The 22,120-nt window shown below is 37.5% G+C and overlaps 2 protein-coding genes across 2 annotated transcripts in view; both read right to left on the bottom strand.

The window, feature by feature from the left end:
* Positions 1 to 695: 695 nt before the first annotated feature.
* On the bottom strand, positions 696 to 1,664 carry LOC110325782 (olfactory receptor 11G2-like). Its single transcript, XM_021203888.1, has one exon. The coding sequence runs from the start codon at positions 1,629 to 1,631 to the stop codon at positions 696 to 698; it is 936 nt and encodes a 311-aa protein (XP_021059547.1). The 5' UTR covers positions 1,632 to 1,664.
* A 13,967-nt stretch (positions 1,665 to 15,631) lies between these two features.
* The window catches only part of LOC110325775 (olfactory receptor 11G2-like), a 14,114-nt gene continuing 7,625 nt past the window's right edge, over positions 15,632 to 22,120 (bottom strand). The window contains exons 2-3 of the mRNA XM_021203881.1: positions 16,975 to 17,075; positions 15,632 to 16,578 (exon numbers count right to left, since the gene is read on the bottom strand). Coding sequence (XP_021059540.1) covers positions 15,632 to 16,567 — 936 coding nt within the window. The 5' untranslated portion in view covers positions 16,568 to 16,578; positions 16,975 to 17,075. The remainder of the gene's footprint in view (positions 16,579 to 16,974; positions 17,076 to 22,120) is intronic.

Raw genomic sequence — 22,120 nt, 5'->3', positions numbered from 1 at the left:
GATTATAGAAATATTCTAATATTCATAGTTCTACATTTTTATTTTAAATTTAACTTTATTTAATAATTCTAAATATGTGTGAGGTATAAGATAACATTCAGTATGAAAGTACATGCATGTAACCTTAACATAATTGTCATTAATATTATTTAAAATATCATATTTTTATGTTGAGATCACACAAAGTTTCAGTCATTGTGTTTGAAACAGAATTAATGTTAGATAGACACATTTACCTTACTACATTATCAAACACAGATGTTTAGTAACTATTCAACTGCACTAGCTGCAAACACTACCCATATTACTTCTTATACTTCCTAGTGTCTGGTAAACATTATCCTATTCATTTTGAAAAACTTTCTACACATACATGAGAGCATGCATTATTTGACTTCCCATAACTGATATATTTTACTTCACACAATGTTTTTCAATGTTATTCATGTTGTACAATTTAATCATTCTTGTGGTTGAATAATATCCATATATCCATATATATATATATATATATATATATATATATATATATATATACCTGAATATATTGAATTCAATATATTCATATATATTCACAAATATTTTTAAGTATATATATAAAATTTTTAAGTATATATATATATATATATACACACACACACACACACACACACACATATATACTTAAATGTGACTTGTTTGCTTAAATTTAATTTTTATGTTCTTAAAATCTTTTGCAGGGCATTTTTCATATCTTTGTTCCTCAGACTGTATATCACAGGATTAAGTAGTGGAGTACCCACAGAATAAAACAGAGTCACAATTTTCTGCATTCCAGCTTCATGTTCAGATGTTGGGCTCATATACATTATCATCACTGAGCCATAGAAAAGAGAAACCACAGTCACATGTGACCCACAAGTGGAGAAGGCCTTTTTTTGTCCATCTCTTGAAGGAAGTCTGAACACAGTTCTTAGAACCAATATGTAAGATCCCATGATGAAGAGGAAAGGAATAACCAGGAGCAGAGTCATTATAATTGTCCAGAAAATCTCCATCAATGGGGCTCTGGAACAGGCAAGGGCCAAAAGAGGACCTGGGTCACACAGGAAGTGGTCTATAATTCTGGACCCACAGAAGGACATCTGGGAGATGATGATGATGGGAACAGGGAACCAGAGGAAACCAAGCACCCAGCAACTGATCACAAAGGTGTTGCAGAGGTGCCTAGTCATGAGAGAAGGATAATGTAGTGGCCTACAGATGGCAAGGTATCGATCAAATGCCATGACTGCCAGGAAAAAGCATTCTGTAGAACCAAAGGAGAAGAAGAAATAGAACTGCAGGAAACATCCAGAGAAAGAGATGACCTTGGTGTCAGAGAGGAAGTTGGCCAACATGTTGGGGACTGTGGAGGTGACATACCAGATCTCCAGGAAGGAGAAGTTGGCCAGCAGGAGGTACATGGGGGTGTGGAGTCTCTGATCACAGTATACAGCACAGATGATGGAGGCGTTGCCCATGAGAATGAGTAGGTAGACAATGAAGAAGATCACAAAGAGAAGGATTTGTCCCTCCTTGGAGCAGGGGAAGCCCAAGAGTATAAAGCCAGTGATGGTGCTGGAGTTGCTGGGGCTGCTGAGGGTTTTCATCTGTCTGTGACCTGTGAAAGCACCAGAAATTGTTGAATATTCTAGAAATAGTTGAGGGAGTTTAATTTTTGCCCAAACAGGAAACAGAATTGTTTGTTTATCATCTATTCAATATTTATTGGAGTGTTACAGTTTGATATGTATTTTTTCTCAAGCACTGGATATTCAGCAACGAATGCAATATGCTGCATAATCAGCCACTCCTCTTTTTGTCACCCATTGATATAAATAGACTAGGTTGACTATTTCCCCATCAAACACCATTGTAAGCATAGATTGATATAATTGGTATATCCAGGAGTATTATTTTGAGTGTAATGGAAGATATGCATGACTCTTATATTTAGAAATATCTCCTAGTTAAGAAAAATGAATGGAATCTGCTAATGGTTGTACATACCTGCAAGCTCAGCACTTGAAAGTTTGAAGTAGGAGTGTTAGGAGTTCAATGCCATCATCAACTATATACTACATTTGAGTTTAGCTTGGGCTAGAGGAGATCCTGTTTCAAACAAACAAAGAAACAAACAAACCCAGAAAGTAACAAATGAAAAGAAAAAAGGAAAAAAATTTCGTAAGTATATTTAATTAGTATCCATTAAAGAGTCACCTGGTACATTTGTTCTTAGATGCGTTACTTGATGACTCTTAGTAAAAATGTGAGAGTTTTGGTGTACAGTTGTGGCTCAATTGGAGACTATCCATCTAACATTCATCTAGTCCTGACTTGATCCTTAAGATTGCCAAAACAAGAAATGGAACTTTAGTGTAACCTAAATTTAATCTGAAGTACAGAATAACTGTATTGCAGCGTAATCTATTGGGTCTTTGTTTTAAGTAGCAAATTCATGTATAAACCCATCAAAATTTCTAGTGGCAATTTATAAGTAGCTAGAACTCAAAGATATAGCCAAAGCTTAATTTAATATCAATAATTTGATGGAGTTGATATGTGTTCATTAGTTGCTGCACTCCTCTCTCAGAAGAACATTAATAATGGGGCTGGGATGCATCTCAGTGGTAGCTGTAACGAGTCTCAATGGTAGAGTACTTGTCCATCATTTGAGACACTGAGGAGATTGATCTTTACCACTAAATCCCAGAAATAAAGTCCCCATCCTCATCCCCAAAACTAGGCGTCAAAACAGCATTTAGTCCTCTGTCAAGGACACTTACATTACTCAAATAGAGCAACCAAGATTCTAAGTTCTTACTCAGTTTGTATTACTATATGGGTTTCCTGGGATTGGATTGGGCAGAAGGGGAAAGATATCTGCAGATAGAGAAATGTCTTCTATGAGTGTGCTGAGATCTACACTCATCTGTCCATAGCCTCAGATTCAGGTTTCAAACTGCAAAGTATTTACTTTTCTTGACAAAGAACTAAATTCAAATTCCACAAATATCTCATAGTTAAAATATACCACTAGAATATTCATAATTTTAATTCCTTGCCTTTTGTATACACTTCAAGAATGAATCTTAGAATCTTTTTGGTAAAGTCTTTACTGGTAAGTGGCAAAAAGGACATTAAGAATATTTTAAATAACTAACGAATTCAAGATATTTAATCACAAAAGCTAAGATGACACACTCACATACACATCCACACAAATCATTAAGTGTCTGTACTTGTGTCTGAACTCAGAGAAATGAGAACTCCAGTATCTCATGTTCTAAGATCAAGAATTGATAAATGGGACCTCATGAAACTGGAAAGCTTTTGTAAGGCAAAGCACATAGTCAAAAAGACAAATTGGCAAGCTACAGATTGGGAAGAAAAATCTTCACTAACCCCACATCTGATAGAGGGTTAATATACAAAATATATAAATAACTCAAGAAGTTAATCACCAAAAATCCAAACAACCCAATAAAAAAATGGGGTATAGAAATAACCAAGAATTCACAACTTAGGAATCTCGAATGGCTGAGAAGCATCTAAAAAAATGTTCAAAGTCCTTAATGATCAGAGAAATGCAAATTATAATGATCCTGAGATTCCACCTTACACCAATCAGAATGGCTAAGATAAAAAAAAAAACCTTAGGTGACAACACATGTTGGAGAGGATGTGGAGAAAGAGCACTCCTCCATTGCTGGTGGGATTGCCAAACTGGTACAATCACTCTGGAAATCAACCTGGCAGTTCCTCAGAAAATTGGAAATAGTTCTATTGGAAGACCCAGCCATACCACTCAGGAATATATAACTCAGGCTGATGGTAGGACATATTGTTGCTCCCTGAAAATGGACACCAAGGTAGCATTGCCGAGGACAATATCTATACAACTCACTGAAGGTAGAGGTCAGGCTGGTACCTGCATATGGCATTCACTTCTATGTTCTAGTCTCTTTCAAGTGAGATGATACTCTGAAGGCTATGGAAATAGAGGCCTGCATACCAACCCAGATACAAAAAAACTTGACCTATAATCTGTCCTGCCTACAAGGTGTACTGGGTAATACTGGTATAGAACTTATGGTAGTGATCAATCAATGTTTGGCTTAACTTGAGCTCCGTGCCATGAGTGGGAGCCAATGCCCTACATTGCCTGTATATCCAGTAACTGGAGATTGAATAGTCCAGAGACCTAGGTTGGAACCAAACACAACTGGCAGGCAATCAATCGATCAGTCAATCAATGAAATGATTTCTAATGATATTCTGCCATACTCAGGTTGGTGTCACGGCCAGTTGTAACCAGACACTTAACTCCAGAAGCAGATAGGAGTGAGTTCCGAGATGGCCAGACATTGTGCGGAAAGAGTCCAGATTGGAGGTCAACATTGGGTCTGTCCCCTTGGAGCTCATGGAAAACAACAGGGAAGGAGGGTAGATTGTTAGAGTCATGGTGGATGGAGGATACCAGGAGAACTTGACTCAGTGAATCAACTTTGCAGGTCTCACTTGGGATAACAGAGACAGGCGCTGCAACCACAGGACCTGCACCATGTCCTCTGCACATATGTTATGTCGGTTAGACTGGGGTGTTTGTAGGGCTCCTAACAGTGGGAGCAAGTGTGTCTTTGTCGCTTTTGCTTACCCTTGAGGCTTTTCCCTTCTGTTGAGTTGCCTTGTCTAGCTTTGATATGAGGGCTTTTGCCTTGTCTTACATTATTTTGTCCTGTTTGGCTGTGTTCTCTTGAAAGCTTAGTATTTTCCAAAGAGGAAATTACTAATAGTGGATTTCATAGAGAAGCTGAAGTGTGTGTGTGTGTGTGTGTGTGTGTGTGTGTGTGTTTGGGGTTAGTAGAAGGATGGAAAATTGTGATCAGGATGTACTGTATGAGAGAAAAAAAATCTATTTTTAAATAAAAAATAAAAAGCTAGCCAGAACATTGTGTATAAAGAACTCTGACCTTTCTTTGTTTATAATTTACTAAATGTTTTATTTCTGGGACTTTAAATTTTTGAATGTTTTACTCTTGCTACTTTATCTCCCATTACCAATTTATTATTTATCATGTTTGTAACATCTAGACGCTAAAGAATAGAAGAATAAATAAACATCTCTGTTATCACTTAAACATTTTTCTGTGCTGGGAACCATAATGAGCAGCCATTCACCACAGCAACTATGATGGGTTCACAACCTATGGCATCACACCTGACCCAGGAGTTGAAGGTATCACAGAGAAGGCGGGGTTTTCAATGCAGTGGCTGTTTGACAGGTACTCCAGATCTCAGAGTATGCTAATGATGATCTCACTGAGAAGCACACTTGACTTAATTGACTTAAGTTTGTTATCAGTTTGATGACTGATTGGCAGTTAACAAAAAATAATTTGAAAATAGCTACATTTTAAACTTCAACAGCAATGAATGAATTTTCTACTTTGTAGCACAGACAGAGAGGAGATCAGCAACTGGGTCTTTTGTGTTTGTGATATCTGTCCTTCCTGCCATCCAGGTTCTCACTAATTCTTGCTAAAATATAGATGGTTAATTGTGCTATTTAGGACCAAACTGGAGAAAATAATAGTTATGGAAGGGCTTATCTTAGTCAGGCCTAGGCAAATGTACACACTAAAATATTAACACATATATCACATTTTCCAAAGTTCCAGAACAAAAGAGGGGTAAAATGGGATGTAAGAACCACATAGTGATGAGGAGCACAGTGCAATGCTATCCTCTGTGAACGACATGGCTGGCTTATATTCATGAATTCTCAGCTCTGAGATTGCCTACTACGGCTTGCACATGACTAGGCTGGACAAAATGCAGTCATGGGTAAGTAGGACCTCATGGTTCTAGCCCATCCAAGGGCAGTCATTACCAGTTGATGACTGCTGAGGGAGGAGAAGTTATTGTGTTCAGTATTGGAGCTCATGCTCCAATCCATAGCTCCAAACACATCCCCACATTGGTGGCCCTGGGTAAACCCAGTTGGCCACACATAAAAAAGATACAGGAGTATCAGGAGGATTCCTGATAAGAAGGAGGTTGTTGAGAAAGAGAGGGGATAAAAGAAAGTAGAGAGTTCAGCCATTAAAAACAATGAATTTATGAAATTCTTGGGCAAATGGATGTATTTGGAGGATATCATCCTTAGTGAGGTAACCCAATCACAAAAGAAGTCACTAGATATGTACTCACTGATAAGCGGATATTAGCCCAGAAACTTGGAATATCCAAGACACATTATGGAAAACAGAAGAAAATCAAGAAGGATGACCATTTGTGGATACTTCATTCCTCCTTAGAATAAGGAACATAACTCTCATGAAAGGTTATAGGTACAGAGACAAAATTTAGAGCTAAGATGAAAGGATGGACTATCCAGAGAGTACCCCATTCGGGAGTCCATCCCATCATCAGCCACCAAACCTAGATACTAATGCTCATGCCAGCAAGATACTGCTGAAGGGACCCTGATATTGCGGCCTCTGGTGAGGCTATGCCAGTGCCTGGTCAACACTGAAATGGATGCTCACAGCCAGCTACTGGATGGAACACAGGGTCCCCAATGGAGGAACTAGAGAAAGTACCCAAGTACCTGAAGGGGGCTGCAACCCTGTAGGTGGAACAACAACAGGAACTAACCAGTACCCCCTGGGTTTGTGTTTCTAGCTGCATATGTAGCAGAAGATGACCTAATCGGCCATCAGTGGGAATAGAGGCTCCTTGGTCTTCCAAACTCTATATGACCTAGCACAAGGCAAGGCCTGGGCCAAGTAGTGGGAGTGGGTGGGTAGGGGAACAGAGGTGGGGGGAGGGGTATGGGAAACTTTCGGGATAGCATTTGAAATGTAAATAAAGAAAATAATAATAATAAAAAAAAAGAAAGTGGAGAGTTGAGTGTGAACAGAATTATTAAATTCATGTATGGAATTGAGACGAATAAAATAATAAAAACTCTAAATATTTAATATATTCATAAAATTTTGCATATTGCACAGAATTTCAGCATGTCTCTGATCATCAGATGTCTTTCTGAACTACCTTTCTGAACTTCTAAATTAAATACATAAATACATAAATGATACTGCATTTCAAACATGACTAAAGTTATGCTTCCTTAGTCAAAATCATTCCCATATTGTGTCTCATTCAAAGATCTGTTCCTTTTGGAAAACATTGGGTATTTCCTCAGAATGTAACTACTTGATGTTTCATATAAATAAAGTACTGGAATAAAGTGCTATTATAGGCAGACATGCTCTATTATAAGAGATTTTAAATAATAATTAAAAATTCAGAATTGGGTGGGGGTAGGGTATAGGGGACTTTTGGGATAGCATTTGTAATGTAAGTGAAGAAAATATCTAAGAAAAATTGTTTTTGAAAAAAAAAGTTCAGAATTGGTTGCAGCATTTCCACTGTGAGTTCCCGGGAGACAAATAGCTACATGAATAAGAATTAACACAAGGTGATTTCACAGATTGAAAAATACTCCATAACAAAGACTTCCTTCAATAGACAGGAAAACAATCCTATAAGGTCCATATAACCACGCCCAATCATTCAAAATTTCAGGAGAAAAACTTCTTAGGTTTGTATTTCTTTCCTTAAACTTGTTCTCAGTGTTTTCATGTAGTATTCACATAAGTTGAGAAAATCTGGGTGATAATCATTGTCAACAACATCAACAGTTGAATACCCCAAGTAAGTAAAGTCAAGTCCCTCTTGCAACATATCTATTGATTCTGATTTTTTTATAGTTCTTAAATTCATTAATATTTAGACTTTCAAAGAAAATCTTCTAAGATATTTTGGATTTCCCTTGGCATGCTCCGAACTGATAAAAATGATGATAATTTTGTTTTCAAATTTACATTCATAGCTTTATGCATTTACTTTGTGTGTACATGTGTGCTGTGTGAATGTGTACATATGTGCATGCATGCATTCATGTGTGAGTTCATACATGGTAGGGTACATAGGTGGAGATCAGAGGACAATCTACATGAGTTGTTTCTTTTGTTCTACTGTTCACATCCCAGGTATCAGACTCTGGTCACCAGGTTTGACAGCAACACCTTTATCCATATTATCTAATGGGTAATCGGCCCTATATAGCTTTATATTCAATAAAGCTACAAATGGTGATATAATATTCTTTCACCAGTTATATTTTTGCAATAATTATGTGCTTTCTTCTCACTTAATCTATATTAATTTTATAAAAGATTCAAGTTTTTCACTATATTTCATAACCAACTCTCTTATTATTCAAAATAAATTGAATAAAAGTAAAGCTTTATAGTTGACCAAGACTTTTAAATCTTCCAAAGGAACCCTGTTTATGGGTTCCTCTTTCTTTTATCCAAATTTATAGACACAAACTCAAATGAAGTTCCTATTAAGAAAGAAGAACAGTTATTAGGTCCATAAAAATAGATTACTTTTATAAAGGTTAATTTATGAGGGTAGGAAAGGCAACTCACTGTCACCTGTATCTCCAGTTTCAGCAGGATGCAAGAATTCTAGACTCTGGAGGTACCTGCACTCATTTGCATATCTTGAACAATACACAAAATTATAAAAACAATAATGAATTAAAATTGTCTGTGATAAATGCAGCAGATACAGTAAATGATTAGAAATATTATGCTAATTATGTTTTCAAATTTACACTTATCTTTATGTATTTAGTCAGTGTGTATGTATGTGTGTGTGCTTTTCTATACAGATATGTGCTAATTATGTTGTCAAATTTACATTCATCTTTATGTATTTCGTCAGTGTGTATTTGTGTGTGTATGCTTTTGTATACACATATGTGCATGCATGTATCCATATGGGAGCATATAATGCTGCAGTGCACATGTGGAGATGACAGGACATCTTATAGGTGTTGGTTCTCTCCTTCCACTGTTTAGATTCTCAGGAATCAGACACACATCACCAGAGTATAGAGCCATGATTCTGAGAAAGACTATGACACATTCAGACTTCTGCCACCTCAGAGTTACTTTAGACTTTTAAAAGCATAATCAAAGATTTAATCGACTCTCATGAATCAAAACCGTGCAAAACTTTCTCATTGTATTTCATAACTTGAGATCTGATTCCTGTATTTATTAAGTGATATACTTTTAATTGTTCTAAAAACTTTAATAGTAATATTGGCTAGTGAGGGCAAAAAGCTGTAGTACAAAATTACTCCTATTGTAGTACAATTTCCCTTTACAATTATAAAATAAGAAATAATATTTGATTTAGCGAAAAAGCTGTGCTATCTTGATTTATAAGTCTGGATTTTAGTTTCTATCTTTGTTTTTGGGAAAAGTCAAGTATGTTAAAATGCATTACTCTATTGTTATCTGAATTCTTTTGAAATATCCACAAATTAAAACCTTATGTACTATCAACATAACAGAATACTTAAAATTATCAATCACAAGTAAGAATTACAATATCTTAGATATTATGGCAAATCCCCCTTGGAATTGGAACTGATTACTCCCTATGAGTTTATAAATATGGAATCAAAATTTCCAGAAGGCAAATAGAACTAAAGGATAACAAATTATTTCAGATACTCTAAACATCAAATAAAATAGTTTTACAAAATACAGATAACTATAGACAAGTGAGAAACAGACAATCTAATCAAAGGCTATGATTGGCTAGTGAAAGTACCTGTTTTCCTCAACTGACACCTTCTTTAGGCCATCCTGTGTTCTTGACTATCTCAACTTTAGACATAGTATTTACATGATGTCATAGGCAAATGTTATGTCAGTTTCAGAGGGTGGAATTAAAAAAAGAAATCACACCCAGATAATAAAGCCTGATAAATTTGATATCATTCAAGGACTAACTCCTTAGAAGATTTACGTGTTTCCTCTCCTGAAGACTGTTTTCCTGGCTTCTCAGAACCTCCTTTACCAGACAGAAGCTTTTATAATACTGTGGAACGAAAGATATTTAACTTCCATATTCATAGAGTCTGATAAATTTATAAATCTACACATTTCTTTAATGTGCAATCAATAAAATATCATGTAAGAATTTTCAAAGTGCAACTTGTCTTTTTTGAGCAAGCTGCATTTGTGTTTCTAGGCTATGGGCATTCATGTAGATTAAATTATTTCTTATCTGTATTAAGGTGGGAGCTGTGGAGTTTTTATTAACATCATGCAGTGTGTTGTTTTGTGCAGCTCCCTCTCAGGGTAGTTTCCCAAGGATAAGCTTTAAGATAGTCTCCTGCAAAGTAGGAAACTTTTGCAAGCTTTCAATGTTGATACAATTAGATGTGAGTTAAGGAAAAGGTGTTTTCACTAGACTGCTGTTACTTATTCTTTGTCAGTTAGTGCTTAAATATGAAAGACTCTATGCTGCTAACATATTGTTGTGAATTGATGTGTTCCTCTGGGTATTGGCCACTTTCTGTTGTGTCCCACGAATTGGGGTTTAGAAGTAGGAGGTCAGGGGTCTGTGAAGTTGTGGATGACACTTTAATGTCCTAGGTGTTTTTTATGGTTATTTTCTTTCCCATTAAAACTAAGTCTCAGAAACCAAGTAGAGCTCATGTTTTGCATTTTTACTAGTTAACTTCCCATCAATTCAGACAATATATATGTCAGCATATTCCATGACTTCACTGACCCAAAATGTATGTGTGGAAATGCCCAAGTTCGAGAGCTATACCATCAGGGTCAAGGTAAGCCTTTGTGCTGTCTATGTTAGAAAAGATACAACTTCTTCATGCGTTGGAAAATGGAGGGCAACAGTCCTGCTCATGTTGTTTGTTTTGAGAATTAGATAAATAATATTTGTTAAGCAGCTGGAGTCCACTTAGTGCTCTCTATTGTACTTATAAAATTAAACTCTCAAGAACATCTATCTGTGTACTCTAAAAGCTGTGTTGTCATGGAAAATGAGACCCCAGCATGGATTATGGCAGTTAAATACACATTTGAGAAAAATTCTATGAGCAAATATTTATGTCTTCCTTTTTTCCAATATCAAGTGGGTATGATAATGCCTTCCTGAAAGGGTTATAATGAAGTGTTCTGAGAGAGAGAGTGAATAGACGAGGTGCACTGTGCCTGTATCTTACACATCAGACACTCAGGGGCATAAATTCATCAACTAGATTTTACTATTTTCATTATTTAAGCACTACATTACCTTTTTTCCTTGAATTGGAAGAGAGGACATGAAGAGAAGTGTCTTCAATAGCTTCTTCCAGGATTTTCTAAAGGCAGAGGTAGCTGACTTCGTAACAGCCAGCTTGAAGATCAGGTGCAGAAGTAAATCATGAAGAACAGTGGAGAGTTTTCTCTAGGATCCTGGGATTTTAAACAGACCTTCTTCTCTGCTTCTCAAACATTCTTAATGCTAGAGAACAGCACCAAGACACAGCTCTCTTATACTTATTCCCTTGCCCACTCCTTTCCTCTGGGCATTGTGCCTTAATTTCTGATTCCTATTTTCACCCAAGGGTAAGAAAGTCCTTCATTTTTTTGGGTGTGTGTGTGTGTGTGTCTCAATCTCTTAAAGGTCTTTAGAGAGACAGTTTTTGAGTGTACCAGTCACTCAGCAAACCTGTTCTAGATGCTTGTCATAGGCTCATTAAGCCCAGGATGTGGTGGTATCTGTACTATAGAGGTTTCTTAATCTTGTGACACATTAACTTCTATTGTGGCTTATGATGACTGGTTCTCCTCCCTTCCAGATAGATTCATGAGGGAGTAGTGGAGGCATCTGTGAAGTTTCATCATAAATCACACACATTTTAGACCATTATAGTGACATCTCCCTCCTTGAAATCAAAGCTCCTGGATCTTGTTGGGGTATTTACCAGATCTGTGAATACTAAGGGGATCAGACTAGCATCATTCTGCAGGGATGTTCACAGAAACTACAGTTTGGGGTGGTTGAGTTTCAAGACTTCTTTTTCCCTAATAAAGTTAGTTTTCTTTTTCATTATTTTCTCATGTTTTTTATTAGCTCTTTGAGAATTTGTGTAGTATACTTTGATCACACTCACCACTCTAAGTCTTATGAAATAGATCTATTTCCCCACTCACTCAAATATGTGTTGTAATTTTTCAATGCATCCAGTTCAATTTGTGTTTCCATTATACTCTTGGATGTGTGGCCTTCCAATCTAACATGATGCAATTATCAGGTGCTACGTACTTAAAGAAACCTGATTGTCCTTCTCCCAGCAGCTGTCAATTACCAATTACTCCTCATCTAGGGACAGACTTCATTCCCAACTACTTTTTCCATGTTAGGATATTTGTTCATTTTGAGCATGTATGTCTTGTGCCTGCTATCACCACCACTGAGAGTTCATACATGCAACTGCCCTGTTGTACTTGTGAAAAACTCTTTCCTTGTAGCCATCCACTACCTCTGTCTCTTGCAACTTTTCTGTCCCCTCTGCCCTGATAATCCTTGAACCTTTGGAGTTGGTGGTGTGATATAGATTTAACATTTATGAAGTTGAATTACACTCTCTTATTTTATATACCTTTCCCAGATATAGATCTTTGTGTGATTAACTATGTACAAAAAAAGCTAGTTTTTCTGTTGTGGGTTGAGAAATGTACTAGTCTTTGGGTCTAATAATTCATTAGGAACCAGTTTAATACTATATTTATTTAGCAGAATAATAGCATGTTCTCCTGGAGGGCTTATAATCTGTCTAGATACATGTCCTTCGCCCTGATCACCACATTACCTACAGGTTTTACCTTGTGGATGAGGTCTTAAGTCTCACAAGAACGTTGCTGTTACTCGTGACCTTGTGCCAGTACTGTACCAGTCATCATGTCTTGCCAGGCTGATCATTATTTTACCAGATAATCACCACAGCTGCATAAGACTGCTTATTTGTTTATTTTGAAGCTGGCACAGCACTTTTCTGCACAATGGAATCTAGTGAGTAGGGATGAGGTTTCTAGGTCAATACTAGCTTGATTTCTCCATGCTTTCTAACACAGTATGAAGTGTCTTCAGTAATAGAGTCATTATGTTCTGGAAGATAAACAAAAGCAATGACTTTATCCTTTAAGGTTTATGGGTCTATGGATACATTCTGACTAGCAATTGCAAAAGAAGGAACTTATTACTGTCACTAGCCTTTTCTATTTATTAATCTGTGTTATCTTGGAGAAATGTTTTCACCCAGTAGGTATCAGCAGATGGCTTTGCAATTCTGAAATTCCTGCCTCCACTGTGAGAAGAATAACATACATATATCAGTAAATCTAATTCTATGCAATGCTGGGGACAGAACTTAGATCTTTGTTTGCTTGGCTCCTACTTACCAACTCGGTCAACTCACCAACTGCCCACATCACTTTTTGGATTTCTTTAACTTCTTCAATATGCACTTATGAAATTCCCTAAATGTATGCAAACATACACTGTATTGCTTCTCCAATAGCTTTCTATTCCATGCCTTTCTCCTATGTCTATCTATCTATCTATCTATCTATCTATCTATCTATCTATCCATCCATCTATCTACTTTCCATACTAATCACAGCCATTCCTTCGACTTCCCTCCTTCTCTTTTCCTCCGAGAAGGCAGAGGCCCACTATATTTATCCCCATCCTGGCAATCAGGCCTTTGAAGGACTAGGCTTCTACTTTCTTAATCAAGCCAGACAGGGCAGTTCAGTTAGGAAACCAAGATTCTTATGCAGGCAGCAGGTTCAGGCACAGTCTCTGGTCCTATTTTTGAGAAAGCCACATGAATATCAAGATGCACATCTGGTACACATATGCAAGTGATGTATTGGTCCAGTCCATAGTTGTTCTTTGGTTTGTGGTTCAGGCTCTGGCAGCCCTCAAGGGTCCATATTCATTGCCTCTGTTTTTTTTTTTTTTTTTTTGTAGCAACTGTATCCCCTTTAAGACCCTCAACCTTCACCCACCTCTTCCACAAAGCTCTTTATATTTGGTCCTATGTTTGGCTGCTTCCAAACATCTGCATCTGTTTACATTGGCTTGTGGGTAGAGCCCAACAGAGTATCATTAATGGTTTAAAGGATTGGTTCTTGTCCAGGAGATGGATCTCAAATTAGGCCAATTCTTAGTTGGCCATTCCCTCTGTCTCTAACTTTGTCCCGGCACATATTGCAGGCAGGACACATTTTAAGTCAAAGGTATTGTGGGAGAATAGGTGTCCTTATCTCTCCACTGGAAATCCTGCCTGGATAGAGGAGGTGACCACTTCAGGCTCTATATCTCCCACTGTTGGGTGTCTCAGGTAGGGCCACACCTATAGATTCCCTGGGTCCTCCCCTGGTATCTGGCACATCTGCCCTACCTGTGGTAGATTTCCTTCTCTCCCTTACTACTGAACTCTTGTATCAAATTTAGTGTGTCTGGTTTTATGTTGAGGTATTTGATCCACTTGGGTATTAAAGGTTATTTAATAGCAATGCATTTGTGTGTCAGGTTGGCTAGTGATCATACATATTGGTTATTCTTTGTCTTCTTGACATACATTTTACTCACCTGGGATTAGCCTCTGTAGGATTGGGCTATGGGCATATGTATATGTCACTTTCTTGATGAATGATTTGTGTGGGAGTTTCCATCCCACAGTGGGATTCCTGGGTGGTGGTTCTGGTTTGCAGAAGAAAGCAAGTTAACCCTTTCATGGAAAGCAAGCCAATAAAATATATCCCTTCATGGTCTCTGGTTCAGTTCTTGCCTGCAGTTTCATGCTTTAAAATCTTCTTGGTTCCACAAAATGATGGATTATAATCTGTATTCAACATAATCCTTCTCTATCCGAAATTGCTTTTGGTCTTGGGGGTTGTATATGTATCACAGGCATGGACCATCATGTTCTTCTATTTTTTTTTTTAATGAAAGATGATCTTTCTATGTATCCATGCTCCCTAGAAATTCTGATTCTCTAGTCCCATTTTTCAAATTCCGGGATTACAGACATATTCTATTGTACATAGTACTAAATTTTTATTTTTAATTGGTACAGTATTGTACACACTTATGAAGTACAAATTGACATTCAGTATATAAGCATTATGGAATGAATATGATATCAATATAATTGAAATAAATATTACTTAAATGTTTAATATATTTTAAGTTGAGAACACACAAAATCTCAGTCCTTTTGTATGAAACAGAATTAATATTTGACAGATATATTTACCATATTATATTGTCAAACACAGATATTGTGTAACTATCCACCTGCAGCAGCTGCAACCACTAACTGTGTAGTTTCTCCTTACACTTCCTAGTCTCGGGTAGACATTATCCTATTCATTTTAAAGAACTTTCTATACATAAATGAGAGCGTGCAGTATATGACTTCTCATAACTCACATATTTTATTTAAAAGTATTTCATTCTATTCATGATGCCATAAATGGCACAATACAATTATTTTTGTGTTTGAATTATATATATATGTGTGTGTTTGTCTGAGAGTATATGTGTACTAGGGTATATATATGTGTATATATATATATGTGTATATATATATATGTATATATATATATACACATATATATATTTAAACATGATTTGTTTGTTTATGTTTAAAATTTTATGTTCTTAAAATCTTCTGCAGGGCATTTTTCATCTCTTTGTTCCTCAGACTGTATATCATAGGATTAAGCAGTGGAGTACCCACAGAATAAAATAGAGTTACAAGCTTCTGCATTCCGGCCTCACGCTCAGATGTTGGGCTCAGATACATTACCATAACTGAGCAATAAAAGAGTGAAACTACTGTGAGATGAGACCCGCAAGTGGAGAAAGCCTTTTTTTGTCCATCTCTTGAAGGAAGTCTAAACACAGCTCTTAGGACCAATATATAAGATCCCATGATGAAGAGGAAAGGAATAACCAGTAGCATAGACATTATAATTGTCCAGAAAACCTCGATCAATGGGACTCTGGAACATGCAAGGGCCAAAAGAGGACCTGGATCACACAGGAAGTGGTCTATAATTCTGGACCCACAGAAAGACATCTGGGAGATGATGATGATGGGAACAGGGAACCAGAGGAAACCAAGCACCCAGCAACTAATCACAAGGGTGTTGCGGAGGCGCCCGGTCATGAGAGAAGGATAATGTAGTGGCCTACAGATGGCAAGATATCGATCAAATGCCATGACTGCCAGGAAAAAGCATTCTGTAGAACCAAAGGAGAAGAAGAAATAGAACTGCAAGAAACATCCAGAGAAAGAGATGACCTTGTTTTCAGAGAGGAAGTTGACCAACATGTTGGGGACTGTGGAGGTGACATAACAGATCTCCAGGAAGGAGAAGTTGGCCAGCAGGAGGTACATGGGGGTGTGGAGTCTCTGATCACAGTATACAGCACAGATGATGGAGGCGTTGCCCATGAGAATGAGTAGGTAGACAATGAAGAAGAGCACAAAGAGGAGGTTTTGCCCCTCCCTGGGGTAGGGGAAGCCCAAGAGGATGAAGCCAGTGATGGTGCTAGAGTTGCTGGGGCTGCTGAGGGCTTTCATCTGTCTGTGACCTGTGAAAGCATCAGAAATTATTTAATATTCTAGAAATAGCTGAGGGAGTTCAATTTTTGCCCAAACAGGAAACAGAGTAGTTTGCTCATCATCTGTTTAATATTTATTGCATCCTTATTGTTTTGTAAGCAGTTTTCTGACCACTGCATATTCAGAAACGAGTGGAACAAGTTTGTGCCCTTATTGTATGCTGCATAACCAGCCAGTGATCTGTTTCCCTTCCATTAATATAAATAGACTAGGATGACTATTTCTTCATCAAACACCACTGTAAGCACAGATCATTGTATCAAATATATTATTTTGGGTATACTGGAAGACACACATGATTCTTATTTTTAGAAACATCTCCTAGTTAAGCAAGCTGAGTGGAATCTGCTAGTGGTTGTACATACCTGCAAGTTCAGCACTTGAAAGCTTGAAGCAGGTGTGTTAGGAGTTCAAGGCCATCGTCAAGCATAGACTAGATTTGAGTTTAGCGTGGGCTGCAGGAGATCTTGTTTCAAACAAACAAACAAAAAAACAAACAAATGAACAAATGAGAAAAACAAATGAAAAGAAAAAATGAGTGAATACATTTCATTGCTATTCTTTAAATAGTCACCCAGTGCATTTGTTTTTTAGATGAATACTTAAGGACTCGTAGCAGGAAAAATGTGAGTGTTTTGCATTACAGTTGTAGCTCAATGGGAGAACACCCACCTAACATTCATTAACTTGTGGCCTGGATCTCAAGACTGCCAAAATAAGAAATGGAATTTTAGTGTAACCTAATAGTATTGGTGAATATCTGTATTTCAGCCTAATCTACTGAGTTATTTCTTTAAGTAACAAATTCATGTATAAATACATAAAAATTTATGTAGTTGCTCTTTATGAGTAGTTAGAACTTAAAGACAAAGGGAAAAAAGCTAAATTCAATATCAATAATCTGATGAAGTGGACATGGTCTCACTAGGAGGTGTTTGTCTCAGAAGAATTTTAATTTGGGACTGAGATGCAGCTCAGTGGTAGGTGGGATGCAGTTTAATATTAGAATACTTGCCCATCATGTAAGAAGTTCTGAGATTGATCTCTACCAATAAAAATATGGAAATAAACTGCACTTCCTCAACCCCAAAACTAGAAACAAAAATTCTTTTAACGCTCTGCCAAGGACATTTATATTATCCAAATAGAATAAGCAAGATTCCAAGATTCTATTTCATCACCCTGTTTGTATGACTTTACGAGTTTCCAGGGATTGGATAGGGCAGAAGGGGAAAGATGTCTGCAGGTAGAGAACTGTCTTCTATTTGTGTAGTGAGATCTACACTCATCTGTCCACGACCTCAGATTCAGGTTTCAAGTGGCAAAGTATCTATTTCTTTTGAGAGAGACCTGAAATCAAATTCCACAAGTATCTCACATTTAAAAAGATTAAAAATATCACTTAGGATATCCATCATTTTAAAAGAAAAATTTTCCCTAATTTTGTTGCCTTTTGTATGTTTCAAGAAAGAATCCTAGGATGTTTGGTAAAATCTTTACTGATAAGTGGCAGGAAGGTCATCAATGAAATTTTAAATAACTAATGAATTCAAGCTCTTTAATAACAAAAGCTAATAGTCATACACATATACATAAATCATTAAGTGTTTGTATTTGTAGTTTAACTTAGAGAAATGATAACTTAAAAAAATCAACTCCTCTCTCATGTAGGACCCTGCCTCCCTCTGGATCCAGTAATTACTTTATTCCTCCTTGGAAGTGGATTAAAGCATCCATGCTTTGACCTTCCTTCTTGTTAAGCTATACTGTGCCTGGGTTGCATTGTGTGTATAACGAGCTTTTTGGATAATGGCCACTTATCAGTGAGTATATACCATATATGTTCTTTTGGGTCTGGGTTACCACACTCAGCATGATATTTTCTAGTTCCATGCATTTGCCTGCAAAATTGATGATGTCCTTGTTTGTAATTTCTGACTAGTATTTCATTGAGTAAATGTACCACATTTTTTGTATCCATTCTTCAGTTGAGGGACAACTGGGTTATTTCCAGCCTTTGGCTAGTATAAACAAGGCTGATATGAACAAAATGGAACACATGTCCTTGTGACATGGTGGAGCATCTTTCGTGTATATGCCCCAGAGTGGTATAGTTGGGTATTCAGGTAAAACTGTTCCCAACTTCCTGTGGTACTGTCAGATTGATTTCCAGAATGGTTGTACTAGTTTCTATTCCCACAGGATATGGAGGGGTGTTCTTTCTCCACATCATCTCCAGCATTTGCTGTCACCAGAGATCTTTTTTTCTCTTAGGCACTCTGATTGGTGTAAGGTGGAATCTCAAGGTTGTAGGGAGCTGCATTTCCCAGAGAGCTAAAGATGTTGAACATGTTTTCAGGTGCTTCTTGGCCATTTGAGATTTCTCAATTGAGAATTCTTTGTTTAGCTCTGTACTCTATTTTTAAAATTTGTGTTATTTGGTTTTCTGGATTCTAACTTCTTCAGTTCTTTGTATGTTTCAGATAATAACTCTCCATAAGATGTAGAATTAGTAAAGATATATTGTCAATTTGTAGGTTTTGTTTATTTTTTCCCCATTGACTGTGTTCTTTGCCTTACAGAAGCTTTTCAGTTTTATGAGGTCCCATTTTTCAATTGTTGATCTAAGAGCCTGAGCCATTGGTGTTCTGTTCAAAAAAATTTCCACTGTGCTATTATGTTTGAGTAATGAGGCCACCCACTCATCTTAAAATTTTTAATCAGAATTGTTCCTGTCCATATGAATCACAGGGACCAATAGTGGAGCAGAAATTGAAGAAACAGCCATCCAGAGACTGATTTCAGCTTGGGATCCATCCTATGCAGAGACAACAACACCCCAACATGCTGATGTCAAGATGTCCTTGCAGACAGGAGCCTGCCATAGCTGTCCTCTGAGAGGCTTGGCCTGCACCAAACTAGAACAGATATAGATACTCACAGCCAACCATTGGTTCGAGCCTGGGGATCCCAATGGAAGAGTTAGGGGAAGGACTGAAGGAGCTGAAGGGGATTGCAAGCCCATAGGAAGAACAACAGTGTCAACTAACAGAACCTCTCAGATATCCCAGGGACTAAGACAAAAAGCTAACAAGGTCCAGTCCATGGCTTCTGCTACATATGTAACACAGGACTGCCTTATCTGGCCTCAGCTGGAGGGGATACACTTGACTCTGTGGATACACTTGATTCCCCAGAGAGGACAGTGCTAGAGGGGTGAGGTGGGAGTGGGGGTTACGCAAAGGGCAAAGGGCAAAGGGCAAAGGGGAGGAAGTATGGGTTAGGGGGACTCATTGAGGGGGGCTGGAAAGTGTAACAACCTTTGAAATGCAAATAAATAAAATCAACTAAAATTATTGCATAATACTCACTGTGTGGTTTGGTATAAGTGGTTTTACCAATTTTCCTAAGTTCTCAACATATGGACCAACATCTATTTTGAATTTTCATTTTTGAAAGCATAGATAACTGAGTGAACATCTGAGGACTGTCTTTCTCTCCTATGTGGTGTCTTTTCTATTCTCTTTCTCATGACCGTCACCCCAAACCACATAGATGTCACTTTCACAGGAACTGTTCCAATCTGTCCCTTGATTTTTTTGGCTGGACTTTCTCCTATGTCTCTCTGTGTACCTCAGGTTCAAGCCTCTATAATCATATCTTTTTCATAGTCATGCAGTAGCCATACTGACTTTTCATAGTTTGATCAGAGAACATAATTTCTTTGGATATAATAGCTTTCTTACACTAGTGTAAAATCTAAGCACCAATTTATTGTGCATGGACCCCTAAATAATCTGGCTTTTGGATCACTCAATGCTCCCAGGTACTAGACCATCAACCAAGGAGTGTACATGAAGGGATCCATGGCTCCAGATACATATGTAGTATAGGGTGACCTGTCTGATATCAATGGGAGGGGAGGCCCTTGGTCCTGGGGAGGTCTGATGCTACAGCATAGGGGGGTGCCGGAACAGAGGGGTGGGAGAGGGTATGTGGTGGAGCACTCTTATAGAGGCAAACGGAAATGGGAAGAGGGTAGGTGTGGGATGGGGGATTGGGAGAGAGATATAACTGGGAAGTGGATTATCTTTTGAGATGTAAACGAGTAGAATGACTAATAAAAAATAATCTGGCCTTTACCTATTCATAGTCCAGCTCCTGTATCCTGGTGTTCCACCACATTTTCCATTTTTCCAGCTTTACAGGACTTCTTTCTTAGAAGAAGCCTGTTTCTCTCATGCTTATTTTTTTTCCTGTACATTTTTACTTTGCCAGGAAATCTCACCTAATCTCCCCCCCCTCTTTTTTGCTCAGTATCTCATGAAGGTTTTCTGGTTCCATTTTATTTTTGTTGCCACAACAAAAATACCTTGAGAAAAGCAACCTCATAGTTGAAGGTTGTAGTTGATTACAGTGGGGATGTCAAGGCACCAGCAACTTGATATTGCTATGAATACATCAATGTCAATGTTCAGTTCAGTTTCTTCAGCCCCACCCAGTTTAGAATCCCTTGCCTTTGGAAAGGAACCACCCAAAGTGGCATAATCAAGACCCTACACACTGGACATAACACCTCATAGAGATTCTCTTCCAAGATAATTCTCATCAGTTTGACAACTAAGGCTAGTCAAATCTAAACAGAATTTTTAATAGAGCAATCCCAAATGTCTCAGAAACATTTAAAGATATATTCAATGTTCCTAGACACCACAAAAATTCCAATCAAAACTTTTTCGAAATTCTATCTCACATGTGTCAGAATGGCAAAGATCAATGTTATGGGTGACAGGTCATGTGACAAGAGTGTGGATTAAACGGAATACTCCTCAATTGTTGGTACAGAGTAAACCTGTACAACCATTATAGAAATCAATAGAGTGCATCCTTAGAAAACTGGAAATCTATCCAAGTTTTATTTATACCACACCTGGGCATAACCCAAAGTATATTGCATCCTATCACAAGGATTAAATATGTTCATTGCAGCTTTATTCATATAGTCAAATACTGGAAATAATCTAAATGTCCCTCAACTGAAGAATAGATAGAGTAAATGTGGTACATTTACACAATGAAGTATTACTCAGCTGGTAAAAATATCATCATGAAATTTTCAGACAACTGGAGGGAATTAGAAGAAAATCAAATCACCTGGAGTGAGTTATTCCAGACAGGCATAGTATAGTGTTTATATATGAATGGATATTAACTGTTTAGTAAATAATAATGAAATTATAATACACAGACAGAGAGAGGTTATGTAATGACGAGGTCTCTAGGGAAGATACATGGATCTTACTGGGAAGGAGAAATAGAGTAGATATTGTGTAGGCTGATGGTAGTTGGGGATATGAGCAGGAGGAATCAGGTGTGGGGAATGATGGAGAGAGAGTGAAGGGAGAGATAGTAATTCAGGTGTCTCTGTCTTTCTCTGTCTGTCTGTCTGTCTGTCTGTCTGTCTGTCTGTCTCTCTCTCTCTCTCTCTCTCTCTCTGTGTGTGTGTGTGTG

This window comes from Mus pahari, chromosome 8 (assembly GCF_900095145.1).
Source record: "Mus pahari chromosome 8, PAHARI_EIJ_v1.1, whole genome shotgun sequence".
In the NCBI taxonomy this organism is placed as follows: domain Eukaryota; kingdom Metazoa; phylum Chordata; class Mammalia; order Rodentia; family Muridae; genus Mus; species Mus pahari.
The sequence above is the reverse complement of the archived record's forward strand: the minus strand, read 5'-3'. Positions and strand labels throughout refer to the sequence as shown.